This window comes from Eleutherodactylus coqui, chromosome 1, assembly GCF_035609145.1.
Source record: "Eleutherodactylus coqui strain aEleCoq1 chromosome 1, aEleCoq1.hap1, whole genome shotgun sequence".
Classification (NCBI taxonomy): domain Eukaryota; kingdom Metazoa; phylum Chordata; class Amphibia; order Anura; family Eleutherodactylidae; genus Eleutherodactylus; species Eleutherodactylus coqui.
In genome coordinates, this window is record NC_089837.1 from 200,678,469 (window position 1) to 200,698,962 (window position 20,494).

The window sequence follows — 20,494 nt, forward strand, 5'->3', positions numbered from 1 at the left end:
TACGGCGCATGAAAGGATTTTGACGTAATATACAGCAAGCTCCCATAGACTTCTTTGGCAGCTGAAAAAGAAGGGAGGGGGAGGGCGTTTTCCTGCGTACAGCGCTGGGAAAAGAAGACAGCTGGCCCTAATTAATTGCCATGCGAATGTTTCTACACACCAGCGGGTAAACGGGCATTTTGATCGCCACAATAAACCGATGAATCGGCCAGCACGGACATATCAGCCTATTTCTTGCTCTCTTCTCCCTTCGTTTTATGCGAATATACGATCCATACACGCGAATATATCACGCATACGTTCGCATGGACGGCTTTAAATACGCGACTTCTGATGAAGAGTCTAGTGTGGCAAAAATTAATTCACGCGATTATGCGGTGTGTAAAACAGACTTTTGTGCAGTTGGGGTGATTTGGCGCTGTGCGCCAGGAGCTGCTGTGGCTCTACGGCTTTTAGGGACAAGCATGAATATGGATGCATTCTAATAAAAAGGTGATTTTTTTAATAAAATTATTTCACTTGCTTCTGAGTTTAAGGGCTCGTTCACACGGGCGTCCAGCGCTGCGAGTCTCCCTACGCATTGTGCGCATTACAGCCCATACGCTCTGCCGGCACGGACACACGCAGTGTAATTATTTTTTATTTAAAATTGCCCACCGTGTGCAGAGCGGGGAGCGTATACAGGGGCTGCGTGCGGTACGCAGGGATATAGAGGACGCTGTGATTTATGTCTCCTGTGTAGTGATACGCAGTACGCACACACCGGTGCGATGGGAATACGGAAAGTCCATAGACTTCCATCGCCTCTATTCACTGCGTGTTACACATGGGAAATGTGCGTATGTAATACGCAGTGACAATACGCCCTAACGTGCCCGCTGACAATGCTGCAGGTTCCAGCAGCCATGGGGATAAAGGGTTTTATTCTGTGTTTTCTACACGTTTTTCATACACATTACTTCTGCCCCTCCAAAAAAAGTTGTGTCTCCTCTGCTTGTTGGGGGCAGCACCAGCCCGCCCTGCGGGAGGTGTGGGGGAGGAGGGCTACACTGTGCCCCCCGGCCCCCTCCAGCACCCGCCCGCCGTGCCTACTGCTACCCCGTCCTCCGTGTCTAACAAGTCTCTCCTCGTTGCTGCTGTGGGGTCTCGGCACTTGTTACTGGCAGCTAAGCAGAATGCTGCTGCCCCTGCTGGTGAGAATCAGTATAACACATGAAATAAAGCTCTGTGCCGTTTCTGGAGAGCAGGCGGAGGCGGGGTGTGTTTACCTCATCACCATGACGACCGGCAGCCGAGCTTCAGGAGCCGGGGTCCCAGTCCAGCACGGTGAGAAGTGTCTGCGGGCGGTGCGGGCTTTTAACCCCTTACTGGCCAGGCTTTATGTTCTTCCATTCTTATTCCATCACATTCCAGGAGCCATAGCGGTCTTACTTTATAAGACTTGTATTGTCTGTAATGGGACCACTTGGTCGGGCTGCCACGAGTGTAATTCACTGCGCGTCACCCGCACGGACGATCCGCGGTATTCCACACACAAAAAAGTAGAATATTCGCATAGCCGGTCAGATGAGCGGATATCAATTGCGATTTCTGTGAGCGGAATTAATACAGCAGAATGCTCTATTTTTCTGCAGATTCCACACAAATGGCTTCCATTGAAGTCAATGGAAGCCGCCCAACCCGCAGCCCATCTGTAGTTGATATTACGGACAGGCAACAGGTACCCGCGCCAAATATTTAAAAATAAATCTCTACTGCTCTTGACCTGCAGCGAGCCGCCATGTGCAGTAAAGAAATGACAGGTAGGCAGAGTTGCCAGCCAGGTAAAGAGCCGGATTGTGCAGCGGGCTCCCGCATGCAGAATCCGACCCGTCCGTGTGAGACCGGTCTAATACTTACCTCCCCTGTCATGCCCCCAGTATGAGCGCAGAAAGCTGCCGCTCAGTACATTGCCAAGTAGTCTGCATGTTCTGATTTGGGATAATGGGAGAACTACTTAGCAGCGGAGCTCAATGTACTGAGCGGGAGCACTCACACCGAGGGAATGATGGGGGAGGTAAGTATAATACTTACCTCCCCGGACTCAGCAGGCCACCTACTGTCAGCCCGTAAGGGCAAAAATTAGGTGAAAGTCTCTTTAGGCTTTTCAGTCTGCTGCACCCGCTTCCTGCTAGGAGGCGCCTCCCGAGGCAGAAGGCTCAACCTGCCTCATAGTGGGGGCACCCCTGATTCAGCAGCATCCGTCATGGAGGGAAAATGGCATTTATTACCGTGGCATTACTGCCCATGACACCGGAGTCCTACACAAGTATGTCCTGCATCCAGGCTGTAAGGTTGTGATCACACAGTATAAGCGGCACTGCCGGGTCAGATTTATACCATTGTCTCATTAGACAGCACAAACATAGACAGTCTTAAAGGGGTTGTCCGATTTGTAGGTTTTCAGTAAATCCCCTTCCCCATGCAGTACAACTAACCAGCATATACTCTCACCCCCCTGCTGTGTACCGCAGCGGAATCAGACCCTGTGCCGGCCATTGACCCCCCCTCTTACCTCTCCAGATTCTTCCTCTCTCCGGCCGGCGTGTCGGCGCACATGTACAGTGCAGAGAATGCCATGTCTGCAATGAACCGGATCTGCAGGGACTTCGAAATTGACATTTTGGAAGCGCCGCGGGTCGGACGGCTTCCATTGACTACAATGGAAGCCGTCCGTGCGGGTCCCGCAAGAAAACAGAGCACGCTGCGATTCTTCCTCCATGAGCCGAAATCGTAAGGGATTTCCACTCTTGGGGCGTGGAAGAATCATTTTACATTGCATGCTATGGACGGACATTGCTACAATATCTGTGGCCAGACGCCCGACGCGGATTCCGCAGCAAAAATCTGCCTGTGTGCATTGAGCCTAAATCTGGCGTAATTTTAGGCTATCTATTCTAAATGGATACCCCCTTTTAGTTGGCTTGGTTTACACCAAAGTTTGCCTTTGTATGAACAGTGTGAACACCCGCAACTTTCCAGCGCTGTCTGCTCTATTTTTGTTCGTTTTAGTGCTTTTTAACGCTCCTCATCACCTATCACAATGATGGTCTGCGTTAAAAAACGCTGTACAATGTATTAAAAAACGCTGCTTGAAATCACAGTAAAATGCTGCGACCACGAACACGGTGTTTTGCAAAGGCCTGTGTGAGAGCGGCCTAAAAGCCCTTACAACTAGAAGTACTACCAGTACCAGCACAAACATATTATTAGTATTATGGAAATGAGCTTCTGAAAATGCGGAACAAAATCAATGAGACTCAAATGATCAGCAACAGATATTTGTGTTCATTAATATAGTTATTATCCTCATTTCTGATTTTTGTGATTCCACAGATTTTCTTCTTTCTGTCACTGATATACCCGGAAAAGGTTTTATCTCCCCTCTTAATAGATCGGGCCATTTCTTCCTCCTTTAGGACTGGACAGTGAGTTAATAAGAGGTAAAAACCATAAATATTTAACAGTTTATTTTCCCGTAATCCCCTCACTATAAAGGGATGTCAGCTGTTTAGTTTTCATGAAGTGAAGCCCCTCTGTCCATCCGTTGGAAGCTTGTACAAACCAGGCTTAATTGTGAAATGTGTTTTTTCCCCCATTAACCATATATATCCATTGCTGTGACTGTAACAAGGGGGCATCATCTACGTCTAGAGGAAAGAAGATTTCATCACCAACATAGAAGGGGGTTCTTTACTGTAAGAGCAGTGAGACTGTGGAACTCTCTGCCTGAGGACGTGGTGATGGCAAATTCACTAAGAATTTAAAAAGGACCTGGGTACCTTTCTTGAGTATAACTTATAGTTACAAGTTATAGTCACTGACTATTTCAGAAGGGGTGTTGATCCAGGGATTTATTCTGAATGCCACATGTGGAGTCAGAAAGGAATTGTTTCCTATAATGAGGAAAATTTACTTCTACCTAATGGGGGTTTTGCCTTCCTTTGAATCAAGATTATAGGATAATAGACTGAACTGGATGGACATATATCTATGTTCAACCTTAGGCCTTTTTCCCACGAGCGTATATCGGCCCGCCAGCGGCCAGAGAAGGGAGGGGTTTTAGCAGTGTGACTGCTAAACTCTCTCCCTCTTCTCTCCTCCCCTCTGGCTGATTCCAATGGGAGGGAGCGGGACAGGGCGGAGCTAAGTGCTGCCCCATCCCGCCTCCTCCCAATGCTGGCTGCAGACAAGGGATGGGACGGGAGCGGAGTTAAGCTCCCACAGCAATGGGAGGAGGCGGGATGGGGTGGCGCTAAGCCCCGTCCCTTTGCATTGCAATCAGTCGGAGGGGAGGAGAGAGGAGGTAAGCCGGTGAGGGGGAGGGAAGGGGAAGGCTCAGCGGCATGTGGCGCATGCCTTATGAACGGTCACACAAACGTTAGATTTGTGAGCCTGTTCACAAGGTTTCACACCTCACATCATGGCGTATATCGGCCGTCCGATATACGCTCGTGTTAATAAAGCCTTAAAACTACCGTATATTCCGGCGTATAAGGTGACTGGGCGTATAAGATGACTCCCTAACTGTCGACTTATACGCCGGGAATACGGTGTAGGAAATAAAAATCAATACTCACCTCCCGTGGAGTTCTGCGGCGCTGCAGGCTGTCGCTCCCTCCTCTTCGCCAACAGAGCATTGCTTTCTGGGTGCAGTGCTTGAAATCCCAGCCTCCAGAGAGCTAATCCTGTGATTGGCTAACTCAGGCGGCATCAGCCAATGAAAGCTGGCGCTCCGTTAGCCACTTACAGCCATTCAATAATGTCATTGAATGGCTGTGATTGGCTAATGCAGCGCCAGCTTTCATTGGCTAACGCCGCCTGAGTTAGCCAATCACAGCATTAGCTTTCTAGCAGCGGGGATTTCAAGCCCCACATCCAGAAAGCAATGCTCTGTCAGCGAGGAGGAGGGAGCGACAGCCTGCAGCGCCACAGAACGCCGCAGGAGGTGAGTATTGCTTTTTTTTTCTTGTACAGCTTATACCTGATGTATAAGACGACCCCTGACTTTGGAGAAAATTCTCCTGGGTTAAAAGGTCGTCTTATACGCCAGTATTTATGGTATATACACTGTTCTCCAAGAGATAAATACCCCTAAGCTCTGGTTCTTGTATGCCCCATGAGCCAACCTGCTATAAAAGTTATTATCCAGTTCAAAAAAATTTCCAAATCCACTGCAAAACGTCTAGCTGTGGTTCATGCCGGACGTCACCCCATTAAGCTGAAAGAGTGATATACACAATGAAAATTTACAGGATAGATTGACAGGCTGTAAAGTTAAAATTTGCACCGCTGGTCAATTTGTGCTGCATGTTTCTTTTTTGCAGAGTGTGGATGAGATTTCTTTAAATGTCATCCACTTCTCTTGTACTGTAATACAGTTCATATTTTGCACATGCAAATGTATGGTGGAAAATGTGCAGCCTATACGCTAGGTGTGAACATACCCTTAAACATACTGACCAAAATACTGCCAGTGAAAGAGGCCTAAAGCATCTCCTGAGTCGCTCTACAGCCGTGATCTAGCTGCTCTCTTCCTTCTCCACTACAAGCGACCTGAGACTTCCCGATAACGACTCCTGGCTATCCTGACTACTCTCTAGTGTCCTGTACAGCTACTACACCCGCGTCTCCTATTCGCAAGACGCTACATTTCCCCTTATTATTTCTTAGCGTAGGTGTACAATCAGGTATGTCTCTTGGCAAAGGCATGTGTAAACTAAATGCCTTATGGCTAAATATGAAAGATAATATGGTCTTACTAAAATCTGTTATGGATTCTTTCCACTACAGTGTGGGTACTGTTGGGCAGGATGTTGTGTAAGATGCCAGAAAAGCAACTCTTGAGAAGTTGCTTGATAAAACTCATTAATTCGCAAACTCAAATTATGATCACAACAATTAAAGATTAAATGACAAACCAGAGTTCAGAAGTAGCCACTAATAAAAGAATGTTTCATCGATAAGCATTTAATGTAGGGTCAGGGCACATGCTTGTCACATTGTTAAAAGATGAAATTGGTTACTCTTTTGTATCAACAATCCTAAATTGTAGTCATACACCAGTTCCGTAGAATATTGAGATTACTAGTGTTTTAAATCCTGCTATGATTCTCTCTAGATTTTTAGGATACAAATATTTTTATTGATCCTCAGAATAGGTCATCAATAGTTGATTGGTTAGGGTCCACCGATCAGGACCCCGACTGATCAACTGTTGGGACACCTGATGTCACCAGCAAAATACACTTGGTACAGAGCAAAACCAGATAACTCTCACCCCCGTGTAGTGGCCAGCGCTGGGAATTGCTGGTGCAGCCCTACGTTGGGAGACTGTGACAACATAATGTAAGGACAGGTCCATCCAACCCAGTTGAGAAGTGACTGATGCACATTAAAAAAAATCGCAGAAAATGTGCTGCAACAAGGGGATGTGTGTATTGGCCTTACTTATCATTTGAGGTGTTGGATCCTACTACCAGAATAGAGCTCCCCTGTGGATACAGGCCAACTCTTTCACTCTACAAGTTAAACTTATGACCACTTCTCCAATAAATGCTATCAGGCAATCCCTACCCAACATCCTCAGTAGTCATTGCTACCTCTCTCACTTTTCCATGAGTCACAGAAGACCCCCTCACTACTACAATAGTAGTTTCAGCAGTCATCTGTACACTTCACCAGTAATCAGTGTAGCTCTCTTCCCCAAGTAGTCACAGCTACATCCTCCATTCTCCTCTTGTACTACCGACTACAGCAAGGTCACCTCCACTTTCCTTAACAGACATTCACACCATGACTCCTTCCCAAAACTTGGACCCTTCTAAATAGTCACAGCATAAATTTTTCATCATAACATCCTGGCATCACCTACAGCAGTAGAAAGTTGAGGTACCTGGCCACAAAATCCATGGAGGCCTAGAGGAGAGGAAAAGCATAGTTGGAAGAGCCATAGTGATCTGGTGACTTGGTTTTGTCTAACCTTATGATACGTATACAACGGACATGGACTTCTGTGGGGGAATGTAATAATATAATCTTGCAGATTCATTATAAGGCAGTGTGTATTTGTTCTCCAGGCCGGGTGGCTCATGCTTTTACCTGAACACTGACCCAAAACTGCTGATATTATGTTAAAGACAAAGCACCAAGACAAACGTCTACTCCTTAATGTGCTTTTGGATGGCGTGGAGCGAGCAAATAAAAAAGATTCTTGGGACTACACTGGTGGACATCTGAATCATGATCATCTTTTTAAACCACCAGTTCTAGAAAATAAACATTTTTGGAGAAGTGGAAAAATGCCAGATCAATATTATGAAAAAGCTAAGAAAGTTAAAGATTCCTATATGAACTTTAAACCCAAACCAAGTTCAGTAAATGGGGATCCAAATGTCAAGTCATTTAGTGCAAGTTCTTCGGTCATAAAGCAAACGGACCCATTTATACCAATGAACACACCGGTTGGAAGTTCTGTTGTAAATGTTCAGTTTCAGACAACATCCGACGACCATGATAATCCAGAAGACAGAGAATATAGAGGATCAACACCAAGAAATAAGAAGCTGCAACTGCCTGAATTAAATGTACTCAATTTCGGGGAACTACAGACATCCCAGGATAATAGGAAGGAAAATCAGTTTCCTCCAAGCTACATCACTGGCGTCACGAAATCTGACCAGTTCAATATGTTCTTACAGTTTGACAGAGATATTCTCCAAAAGCACAACCAATCAACAGACTTCTACAAGAAAGCCACTGTTGAGTGCTATGAGAAGGCGCTAACCAAGGTATGACCATAAACATAATGAACATAAGGCTTCATTAAGGAGCAGCTGCTCTTCCTAATTAGGGTTATTAAAGGGAATTTGTCATCATAAAATGGCCTTTTGTTTAACCCCTTATTTTGGCCCAAAGGATGCAACTATTTTTGGGGGGGTTTCATCTTCAAAAGCCTTAACATTTTTATTTTTTCTGTTGACATGGCCGTATGAGGGCTTGTTTTTTGTGCGGCAAACTGTATTTTTTATTGGTACCATTTTTGTGCACATATAATGTGTTGTAAAACGTATATTAATTTTTATTGCAGGAGAGGTAGAGAAAACACAGCAATTGTGTGGTTATCATGTAATTTTTGTTGCAGTATGTACACCGTAGAAACAAGACGCACCTGAAGATGTTGGAATTTTTTTTCCATTTTACTCCACTTAGAATTTTTTAAAAGTTTATCAGTGCATTATATGGTACATTAAATAGCACCATTGAAAAATACAACTCGTGTCGCAAAAATACAAGCTCTTAGACATCCACGTCGATAGATAAGCAAAAGTTGTGATTTTTTTAAAAGGAGGGAGGAAAAGCGAAAATGGGGAAAAAAAGGTCCGTGTCCTTAAGGTTAATAGAAGTGGTCACAGTTGCTATGATCAATTAGTCAAGAGCATTTCATTAGCAGTACCAAGCTGCTACTTACACTTTTAATTCTTATAGAAGTAGCAGGGTTGTACTAAGTTTTTCACACACTGCTTCTGCATTTTTGCCTAGTCTTTGTTAAATAAGTCATGGTACAGTGTGATTTATAATGTATTGCTGCTCATCTGAAGTTGTATTTACCTAATTTTTAGATCTTCTAAGGAGCAGGTGGTTTTTCTTATGTCCTGATATGTAAAACCATAGAATTCAGGCTTCTTTCACACAAGTGTTTTATCGTGGCTATTTTGCTGCAAAAAATGTTTGAAAATCGAGGTGATCTGAAGCATTGGATTCTAATGCATTTGTTCAGATGTGCGAATTTTCGGGGGGGGAAAATTGGCCAGATGGAAAAGATAGCGTACTCAGTGCGCATTCTGTCCAGCCGCTTTTATGTTACACCAAAAAGAATAGGACTTATCCCATCTTTTTGGGAATATGCCGGCTATTCCCATAGACTCCTATGGGAGCCTATGAGAGTGTCAGAAGGGGAAGGAGGAGGGAATTTAGCAGCGGCTCATGTTGCTAAAGCACTTCCCCCACTCCTTGCTGGCGGCTCTCATAGGCTGGGGGGTGGGGGTGGGGGGGAATTAGCATGGCAAGCAATGCTAAAGTCCCTCCCCCTCTCCTTGCCGGCTGCTCCCATAGGCTTTAATGGGAGCTTTTATTGCTGCTATCCGCCGGCAAGGGAAGGGGAAGAAACCTTAGCAGTGCTGAGGTCTCTTCCCCAGCCCATGGAATTTTGAGCTGCAGCGTATATATGACGCAGCCCAGCTGTGTGAACAGGCGAGAATACAGGAGATTTAGCCGTGACTTGGTCATCGCTTTCTTCAGTACATGTGACTTTCGGCAGTCATGCGGGAGGCCGAAAATCGCAACTTCTGTATGAAAGAGACCTCAAAGTGGGTGTATTTTGTTTTTCTCATGATTGTATATGTTACATTTCATTGTAATCCTGCCTATGATGATAATGAGATGACTACTGCAAACTGATCTCATTGTTTCCTCTTTATCTCCACTATTTGTGATTCAGGAACTTTTGAACATTGCCCACATTAGACCGCCTCATTTTGCCCATCTGCAGATCTTCAGTGAAACATTTGAAAAAATCTGCAAAGAGTCTTCTATTTTTGGAAATATTCTACATTATATTAAGGTAATTATGTTAATGGAAAAACCGTTCACAAATGCAACATTCTTCCCTCGTGCTCCACTTATTTATGTAGGACTTGCCCGAAACGTATATTATTCAAATCACAAATAGTACATAGGACCCTCATGACTAGAGATGAGCGAGCGTACTCGGAAAAGCACTACTCGCTCGAGTAATTTGCTTTATCCGAGTATCGCTGTGCTCGGGTCTGAAGATTCGGGTGTCGGCACGGAGTGGGGAGCTGCAGGGGAGAGCGGGGAGGAACGGAGGGGAGATCTCTCTTTCCCACTCTCCCGCCCGCTCTCCCCTGCTCCCCGCTGCAACTCACCTGTCAGCCGTAGCGCACCCGAATCTTCAGGGACGAGCACAGCGATACTCGGATAAAGCAAATTACTCGAGCGAGTAGTGCTTTTCCGAGTACGCTCGCTCATCTCTACTCATGACCCTAAATAAATATAGAACACACAATAGACCCCACTAAATATAGACCACTCATGAGACCCCCTAGATAAAGATAAAGACAAACCACAGACCAAAGTAAAATATACTAAAATAATTGTGTATAAATAAAAAATGTCATAATATTTTACAAATTCTGCTATTTATCCCATTGTAGAAGCATACATGTACCGCAGTTCTGAATAGCCCAACGTATGTTGAATATTCCTTTTCATCTTCCTATGGCCGCTATCAGATGAGCGAATTTCAAATCCATATTTAATCCTTGTTTTGCAGACTATTACACGGAGCTAATGAGAATCTACAGGGTATTCACAGACGCGGTTTACTCATGTCAGTGTTAAGAATGCACAGCATGCGGTACTTTTGTCTGCTTTCGTTCAAAATATTCCCATTCCAGTCTATGGACTGTAAGTTATTAGAGGATTTATGCCCGGTATTTCGTCTGTTTTTGCCTTGTATTTACATTCATTTGTATTATTGTCTAATTGGGAAAACGGTGGATCCATTTTTGTGCATTAAAAAATAAACCCAATGGGAACAAATACTTAGGCAAATACAGATACGATACGGATGCAATTTCAACATAATACGTCTGTTCTATCGAGGTGTACAAATACGCTTGTGTTAAACTGGACTAAGAAGTGTTCCCACAATGTTCTAGAGTGGGCAGACAGGGACCAGCATATTAGATTCAGGGATGGGTCCTACAGTATGAAATCCTTAGAAATGTCACCACTCATCCCTGATTAATTTATATACGGATGTAGCAAATGTTATCTTGACATTTAACTGTTATGATAACTTAACTACAATGTATTTCAATGCTGTAATCCAAGATGTCCCAAAGTGCCAGTCAATTTCTCCATTGCTACAAGTGTACTGGCTCACCATATACCACAGAAGTGCTGGGTCAGCTCATATGTTATAGACCTCCTGTAAACATGGCATTGACATAGACACTGTTCTGAATGCTACCGTGGATGTCCTGTCAGGAGTATAGGAAAGTTGAATATATAGACCACAAGAGATGTTGCGTTAACATGACGACTTTCGCCAACCTGTGACGTGCGGTGGCCAGGGTAGATAACAGGGTAGACTTATTCCCAGGTCCATGAATCCTCCACTTGTAAAAGATGGAGCCTAAATCACACCCAAACATGTCTTACTCAAAACACTTTGTAGCCACCACTGGCTGCTTCTATACGGGTAGATAAGACAACTCGGTTTTGCTCACTGACTGGATTACAGACATTTCTGGTTTCCAGCAGCCAAAACACAGGATTTATGATTGGCTGAGCCGCAGCATTGATTGGTCAATTCATAAATCCCGCCTCCACAATGTGATTGGTTGTTCTAATTCTGCTCAGGCAATCAAAGCAGAGCTGGATGAACCTCGCATTAGTTCATCAAGCGCTGCATCGATTGGCTGAGTAGCGCTGGATGAACCAATCAGAGCCATTGCTTCCTGTAAGTGGGATTTTTGAATCCCGCAACCAGAAATGGATCTTCTGTCGGCAAATGAGGACTGCAGGACGCCCGGTGGAGCTCCGGAGAGCAGCAGGAGGACCTGAACCAGCGATAAAATTGCGCAATTTCAGTGAAGCAATGCACAATTTTTCCCAAGAAAAACGCATCACTGATGCTACAAAATCGTGTGTACAAAGCTGCGATATCGCCGCGATTTTGTAGTGCCGACATCGCTGTTGCCCGTGTAAAAGAGGCCTTAGGCCTCATTTCCACGGGCAGAATGGATTCCGTATGTGGATCTTTGCAGCAGGAGACCTGCGGAAACCATTTGCGAGAGATCGCGGATGTAATGTTTTTTCTGCATGGATATAAGTGGATGCGCTCTGGATCATCCATGTGAAAAAAAAATCCACAACCCCCCCTCCCAGCCTTTTCCCCACCTCCCTAATTGATTTTACCCTTCAAATTCACAGTGCATTCGCAGTTGTATTTGCGGATGCACTGCGGATCTTCTGCACCCATTGACTTCTATTGAGCCCGTCCGCATGGAATCCGCACTGAAATGGAGAATGCTGCGATTTGTTTTCCGCACCAAACGGTCCACAAATCAAATCTGCATGCTTAAATTCAGTTGCGGATGCCGATGCTCCCTATGGGCACTTTGAATTGTGGATCTTCCACGCAGGTGAGCCTTGCGGATCCCGCAAATCAAATCCGCCCATGGACATTGGGCCTTACTCTGTCACACAATGATATCCTCTTAGCTGGAAAAACTTATTAATACAGACAGATCTCTCCTTACGTTTAGCTGCTTGTCACTGTTTTTTGGTCCAAATGCATGAAAAAGTGGTTTAGAGAACAGAGAAATCTTAATATTAACAGTATTACGTGCCTAATGCAGAGTACTGAGTGATCTCAAAATGGGGAATCATTTTGAAAGCTTTTCCGGTACAATGTAGCGGTGGAGCAACCGTTTTAACACCTTAACACCAGTTTCATTTTTTCCTCCCCAGTTTCAAAATATATCTATCATCATGGCTGTATGAGGGCTTGTTTTTTATGGGACTAGTTGTATTTTTCAGTGGTATTATTTAATGTAGCATATAATCTACTGAAGAACATTTACAAAATTCTAAGTGACGTGAAATGGGGGGGGGGGGGGGGGTGAGGGGGAGGGGGGGCCTTGTTTCTAATACCTACACACTGCAGCAAAAATGACACGATAACTTTATTCCATGGGTCAGTATGATTGCAATGATACAAATTTATAGGTTTTTGCTGCACTACTTTTAGACAACAAAATATTTTTCAAAAAAATCTTATGACAGTCTTGTTTATTTTTCTGTCAACAGTTGTATGATCTTGTTTTTTTGTGGGACATCCTATAGTTTTCATTGGTACCACTTTGGAGTACATATGACTATTGATCGCTTTTCATACATTTTTTTCTTGGAAACAGGATGACGAAAAAAATGCGATTCTGACATTGTGGATTTTTTTATGTCCATTGTGCGGGATAAATTAAGCATTACTTTGAAAGTTTGAACTTTTACGGATGCAGCGATACCAAATAGGTTATTTCATTTTGATTTTTTAATTGCAAATATGAGCCAAGGTGTTTCTTTTACTTTTACCTTTTTTATAATTAATAAAATACTTTTTACTAACTTTTTTACATTTTCTTTGGTCTCCATAGAGAGCTTGCAATGGTTTGATCACTCCTGCAGGCAGTCTATTAAGCCACGCCATAGGCATGTCTTCCTAGATAATCTGCAATGGCAGCTCTGGGAGCCTTCAGAAGGCCCCGACTGCCACGGCAACAGAACAGCACCCTGAGGTCTCATCGTGGAGGCGCCGTTCGGGAATCCCGAACACTGATTAGGGCATTTAAGTGTCGCTGTCAGAATTTATGGCTGTGTTTAAAGGGTTAAAAGGGTGAGTGCTGATCGCGTCCGTCTCAGGCGGGTGTCCGCTGTATGTCATGGAGCATTTAGGGTTAATGTTTGCTCCTATGTATTTTCTGTATGTAGTGTTGTATTTATGTCCATGTGGGTCCAGAAGTATTTAGATAGTGGCACAAGCTTCATAACTTACTCTGTACACTGCCACAATGAATTTGAAACAAAGACATCAAAATGTGACTGATAGCTAAACTTCCAGCTTTAGTTCAAGCACCTGGGGGAGTACTGACTTCTGGAGATCACCAAGTTGGCAGGAGGAGATTTTTAGGCCATGCAAGCTCCTTTTTAGAAATAAGGTATGCAAAAAGGAGATGGAGGTGCCTACCCTAGAACTAATTTTGCTGGGAAACCCAGCCAGGACATGTAGTATTACATGGCGGCCATTCATATGAATGGCTATCTGCAAAAAACAAAACATGTAGAGATTTAAAATCCTCGCTGATTTAGTAAAACCGTGTAGAACATTTGCATCTACATGTGGCCCTACTCTAAGAAAGGACCACATTGTATTTTAAGTTACGTTGCCTGCAGCATTTTTCTATAGTGGGACCTCACACACGTTATACCAATTCCAATTGTTTTATCCCTATATACAGTATAGAGGATCACAATATGAAATAGCATGATGTACACTGCCAGATTTCTTCAGCTACAGTTTGTAGCTTCACAGCAAAACTTCACTTTTGGATAAGTTTTGCCTTTCCAGTGGAGCTTTCAGCCATACTATCTAACAAGCCCGTTATGGTCTTGTTAGATAGTATGGCTGAAAGGACAAAATGCTAGCAAGTACATCACCATAGGAGCACTCATGGGATAAAGGCAAAACAATGCTTTGTGTAAGTCCACGCTGTTAGAGCTGAGCCATATTATCAGTTTCAATGGTCGGGATATGAATATATATTAGAGATGAGCGAGCGTACTCACTTCGCGTGTTTTTGCACTCGAGCACGGCTTTTTCCGAGTAACTGACTACTCAGACGAAAAGATTCGGGGGGTAGCAATGGGGAACAGGGGGGAGCTCTCTCTCCCCCCCCCCCCACTCCCCTCTGCAACCCCCCGCTCACCCCCGGCGCCCCCCAAATCTTTTCGTCTGAGTAGTCAGTTACTCGGAAAAAGCTGTGCTCGTACGCTCGTTCATCTCTAATATATATCTATATATATCTATATCTATATATATATATATATATAAGATGTGTCTGTGAGAAGATGATGACATATCAGATCTTGCTTTTGCACCCATCTTCCTTTTGCAGATTCAGACTGTTAGGCCCAATGTCCATGGGTGGATCTGATTTGCGCAAATCAAGCTGCCCATAGGGAAGCATGGGCATCCGCACAGGAATTTAAGCATGCAAATTTGTTTTGCGGACCTCTTGGCCTGCAAAACAAATCACAGCATGCTCCATTTCAGTGCGGTTTCCATATGTACGGCTTTGAAGTCAATGGAAGCCATCCGATCCACGGCCCGTCCGTAATTCAATTGCGGATGGCCCGCGGATTCCGCCAGAACGCAGGTGCTTTTAAGAAAAAACTCCCCTGCGCATGTGCAGCGACGCTCCGGACTGTGCTTACGCACACATCTGCAGTAAAGAAAATAAAAGGTAAGCAGTGTCCTCGGCCGCAGGCAGGGTCGGTTTTCGCTGCGGGCTCCCACATGCTTAATTCGACCCACCCATGGACTTGAGTCCTAACTGTGTCTTTCTAAATAGCAAATCTGGTCTGCCTTGTTGAATTTGGGACTGTTAGGAGATCTGCCTAGATGGCATTTTCCATAAAACATTTATACACTGTCCTGTAAATTAAACACCATTAAAAACCAATACATTGAGCAATGTGGCCTTCAGCCCAAGCATCACACTGTGTTGAAGAAGTCCTACACAACCTTTTCCCAACTCAGCTGTGTCAGAGATAATAGTGGGCAGTGATTTACAGTTGAACCAACCTGGTTTATGAAGATTTTCCTCTACTTCTCTACTTACAAAGTGGTAGACAACACGGTTCGCGTTCTCCTTTTGCTTTTTACGAGACGTAAGGTTTATATAACATCATACTTTCATGTTTTCTCCAGTGTACAAAGTCTTTCACACGGAGCCTGGGATCATTTCAGAGGCCGATCGGTGGGGTAAAACAGATGCGTCGCAGTGCTATGTGGTCTACTCTGCTGATCGGCCTCTGAAATGATCCCAGGCTTGGTGTGAAAGACTTTGTGCACTGGAGAAAACATGAAAGTATGATGTTATGTAACATTATGTCGCATAAAAAGCAAAAGGAAAAAGCAAATGGTGTGAGTCTTTATTACTGGAAGTTGAAGAGAAAGCATGTTTTTGAACTGCCGCCTTAGACTGGGTTCACGCAGGTGGAATTCCCTCCGCACGGAAATTCCGCTGCATTTACAGTAGCAGCAAAGTGGACGAGATTGTGAAAAATCTCTGCCCAACACTGCAGAAATAATCAGCACAAAACTTGTGCGGAAACTTTTTTGCGGCGCGGAATTTAAATCCACAACATGACAATTGTATCGCCGTTTCCACTGCGGAACTCACGGCTGCGGAACTCACTTCTTCTCAATGATGGGATGAATTCCGCACAGTAACTTGCGGTGAAACCCACTTCAAAAACCACACCAAATGATGCGGGTTTGGAGGCAGGCATGTGCGCTGTTGACATTTCGCTCGCAATTCGGCCCCGTGTGAACCCAGCCATACAGCGTTGTTTCCCATTGTGCTATTATTCATTGATGCAGACCACAAGGCCACATCCAACCTCGTGTGACTGCTTGATAAATCTGGTGTATGGTACATGAGGGACAGATACTCCTGCATGACCTTGTGACTTGACATCATGGAGGTAAAATAACGGAGAAAAGAAATTAAGAATTTGCATAAACATATTACATTGTGCTTATAAGTATAATATTATTGCCAATAGAGTCTTTTCACCTTATCGTAAATATAAGTTCTATTTTGCTTTCCATTGAATTGTTTTGCTATTATTATGCTCTCTCCTTTTCTTAGGCTGGTTACGATTTATATGTTGACCACTTGTTGGATGCCCAGTCTTCACCACAACACGAGGTAATGGCTGTTAGACTATATCCACTACAGAAAAACCAAAAATCAGTCTTGTTTCAAAATGTATTTTCCACAAAAAAACTCTGTTTCTCAATAATTTAGATTCTAGTCTCTGAAATTGCTGGCATGAAGAAACGACCTGTGACAAAACAGAATGTAGAGGAAGTCATGCAGAACGTGAGGGAACTCGAACAACAGGCTTTTATTGCCTTAGAGTGCAATGACCAGTGAGTAGCAATGTGACATTCTACAAGCCAAAAGCATTTTTATGTTTTTTTTCCCCACATTATAAGAATAAATCTAATATCATTTTTGATTTGTAAAATAAACTCAGAATGGCTGGGTCTACTAGGAGAGTTTGTCAAAGGCATACTATTACATTGCATTACATAAGTAGTGCAGTGTAGTATAACAGCGAGCGAATCACATCTTCAAGTCTCAGGTGTAGAAAAAAAGTTTAAGTTTAATATAAAAAAATGCATCGCAAAAAAAACATTTATATGGAAATAATGCACTTCATAGTATGATACGTATTGCTGTGTTAATAATCATATGAACATATTACATAATGTATCCTGATGGTGAACAGCATAAAAGCAATTTGAAAAAAAAAAAGCCAGAATTGCATCTTTTTATTCATCAACCTCCAAAAAAAAACGCCATAAAAAACACCATCAAAAAGTTGGACGTACTCCAAATAAATTCAATGCAAACTACAACTTGTCCTGCAAGAATCAAGACCTCATGCAGTTCCGTCTTGGAATGTGGAGATGCAAATACAATTTTTTTTAATTCAAAAATAAAAAGTTGTCATTGTGCAAATATTGTAAAAGATAAAACAATATAAATTTGGTATCACCTAGAGATGAGCGAGCACCAAAATGCTCGGGTGCTCGTTACTCGGAACGAACTTTTCGCGATGCTCGAGGGTTCGTTTCGAATAACGAACCCCATTGAAGTCAATGGGCGACCCGAGCATTTTTGTATTTCGCCGATGCTCGCTAAGGTTTTCATGTGTGAAAATCTGGGCAATTCAAGAAAGTGATGGGAACGACACAGCAACGGATAGGGCAGGCGAGGGGCTACGTGTTGGGCTGCATCTCAAGTTCACAGGTCCCACTATTAAGCCACAATAGCGGCAAGAGTGCCCCCCCCCCCCCTCCCAACAACTTTTACTTCTGAAAAGCCCTCATTAGCATGGCATACCTTTGCTAAGCACCACACTACCTCCAACAAAGCACAATCACTGCCTGCATGACACTCCACTGACACTTCTCCTGGGTTACATGCTGCCCAACCGCCCCCCCTCCCCCCCACAGCGCACACCAAAGTGTCCCTGCGCAGCCTTCAGCTGCCCTCATGCCACACCACCCTCATGTCTATTTAGAAGTGCGTCTGCCATGACGAGGAACCGCAGGCACACACTGCAGAGGGTTGGCACGGCTAGGCAGCGACCCTCTTTAAAAGGGGCGGGGCGATAGCCCACAATGCTGTACAGAAGCAATGAGAAATAGAATCCTGTGCCACCGCCATCAGGAGCTGCACACGTGGGCATAGCAATGGGGAACCTATGTGCCACACACTATTCATTCTGTCAAGGTGTCTCTGCATGCCCCAGTCAGACAGGTCTTTTTAATTCATAGACACAGGCAGGTACAACTCCCTATTGTGAAGTCCCTGTCGACCGACAGCATGGGTGGCTCCCTGGAACCCACCGGCGATACACAAAAATATCCCATTGCATTGCCCAACACAGCTGAGGTAGTAATGTCGTGCTTAATGCAGGTGGGCTTCGGCCCACACTGCATGCCCCAGTCAGACTGGGGTTATTTACAAGTGGAAACAGATGCATTTATAATTCCCTGTGGACCCACAGCATGGGTGGGTGCCAGGAAGCCACCGGTGGTACATAAATATATCCCATTGCATTGCCCATCACAGCTGAGGTAATGTCATGTTTAATGCAAGTGGGCTTCGGCCCACACTGCATGCCCCAGTCAGACTGGGGCTCTTTAGAAGTGGACACATGTAGTTACAACTCCGTGTGGACCCACGGCATGGGTGGCTCCCTGGAACCCACCGGCGGTACATAAATATATCCCATTGCAGTGCCCAACACAGCTGATGTAACGTCAGCTGTAATGCAGGTGGGCAAAAAATTAATTGGATTACACTGTAGGCGAGGGCCCACAAAAATTGGTGTACCAACAGTACTAATGTACCTCAGAAAAATTGCCCATGCCCAACCAAGATGGCAGGTGAAACCTATTAATCGCTTTGGTTAATGTGGCTTAAGTGGTAACTAGGCCTGGAGGCAGCCCAGTTTAACGAAAAATTGGTTCAAGTTAAACTTTCAACGCTTTTAAGAGCATTGAAACGTATAAAAATTGTTTAGAAAAATTATATGAGTGAGCCTTGTGGCCCTAAGAAAAATTGCCCGTTCGGCGTGATTACGTGAGGTTTCAGGAGGAGGAGCAGGAGGAGGAGGAGGAGGAATATTATACACAGATTGATGAAGCAGAAATGTCCCCGTTTTGGATGGTGAGAGAGAACGATGCTTCCATCCGCGGGTGCATAATATGTATTGCTTAGGTATCGCTGCTGTCCGCTGGTGCAGAAGAGAAGTCTGGGGAAATCCAGGCTTTGTTCATCTTGATGAGTGTAAGCCTGTCGGCACTGTCGGTTGACAGGTGGGTACGCTTATCCGTGATGATTCCCCCAGCCACACTAAACACACTCTCTGACAAGACGCTAGCCGCAGGACAAGCAAGCACCTCCAGGGCATACAGCGCGAGTTCAGGCCACGTGTCCAGCTTCGACACCCAGTAGTTGTAGGGGGCAGAGGCGTCACGGAGGACGGTCGTGCGATCGGCTACGTACTCCCTCACCATCCTTTTACAGTGCTCCCGCCGACTCAGCCGTGACTGGGGAGCGGTGACACAGTCTTGCTGGGGAGCCATAAAGCTGGCAAAGGCCTTGGAGAATGTTCCCCTGCCTGCGCTGTACATGCTGCCTGATCTCTGTGCCTCCCCTGCTACCTGGCCCTCGGAACTGCGCCTTCTGCCACTAGCGCTGTCCGATGGGAAGTTTACCATCAGTTTGTCCACCAGCGCCCTGTGGTATAGCATCATTCTCGAACCCCTTTCCTCTTCGGGAATGAGAGTGCAAAGGCTCTCCTTATACCGTGGGTCGAGCAGTGTGTACACCCAGTAATCCGTAGTGGCCAGAATGCGTGTAACGCGAGGGTCACGAGAAAGGCATCCTAACATGAAGTCAGCCATGTGTGCCAGGGTACCTGTACGCAACACATGGCTGTCTTCACTAGGAAGATCACTTTCAGGATCCTCCTCCTCCTCCTCCTCCTCCTCAGGCCATACACGCTGAAATGATGACAGGCAAGCAGCATGGGTACCGTCAGCAGTGGGCCAAGCTGTCTCTTCCCCCTCCTCCTCATCCTCCTCATGCTCCTCCTCCTCCTCCTGAACGCGCTGAGATATAGACAGGAGGGTGCTCTGACTATCCAGCGACATACTGTCTTCCCCCGGCTCTGTTTCCGAGCGCAAAGCGTCTGCCTTTATGCTTTGCAGGGAACTTCTCAAGATGCATAGCAGAGGAATGGTGACGCTAATGATTGCAGCATCGCCGCTCACCACCTGGGTAGACTCCTCAAATTTTCCAAGGACCTGGCAGATGGCTGCCAACCAGGGCCACTCTTCTGTAAATAATTGAGGAGGCTGACTCCCACTGCGCCGCGCAAGTTGGAGTTGGTATTCCACTATAGCTCTACGCTGCTCATAGAGTCTGGCCAACATGTGGAGCGTAGAGTTCCACTGTGTGGGCACGTCGCACAGCAGTCGGTGCACTGGCAGATTAAA

At 45.0% G+C, this 20,494-nt stretch overlaps 1 protein-coding gene across 2 annotated transcripts in view; it reads left to right on the top strand.

Moving 5' to 3' along the window:
- The first annotated feature begins 1,272 nt into the window (after positions 1 to 1,272).
- The window catches only part of C1H6orf118 (chromosome 1 C6orf118 homolog), a 53,755-nt gene continuing 34,533 nt past the window's right edge, over positions 1,273 to 20,494 (top strand). Inside the window, exons 1-6 of one of the 2 annotated variants that reach the window (XM_066590696.1) lie at positions 1,307 to 1,326; positions 3,376 to 3,482; positions 7,119 to 7,829; positions 9,539 to 9,661; positions 16,563 to 16,622; positions 16,722 to 16,846. In XM_066590696.1, the coding sequence (XP_066446793.1) occupies positions 7,170 to 7,829; positions 9,539 to 9,661; positions 16,563 to 16,622; positions 16,722 to 16,846 (968 nt within the window). In that variant the 5' untranslated portion in view covers positions 1,307 to 1,326; positions 3,376 to 3,482; positions 7,119 to 7,169. Of the gene's footprint in view, positions 1,327 to 3,375; positions 3,483 to 7,118; positions 7,830 to 9,538; positions 9,662 to 16,562; positions 16,623 to 16,721; positions 16,847 to 20,494 lie in introns of both variants that reach the window. The other variant, XM_066590706.1, reaches the window with a different exon arrangement.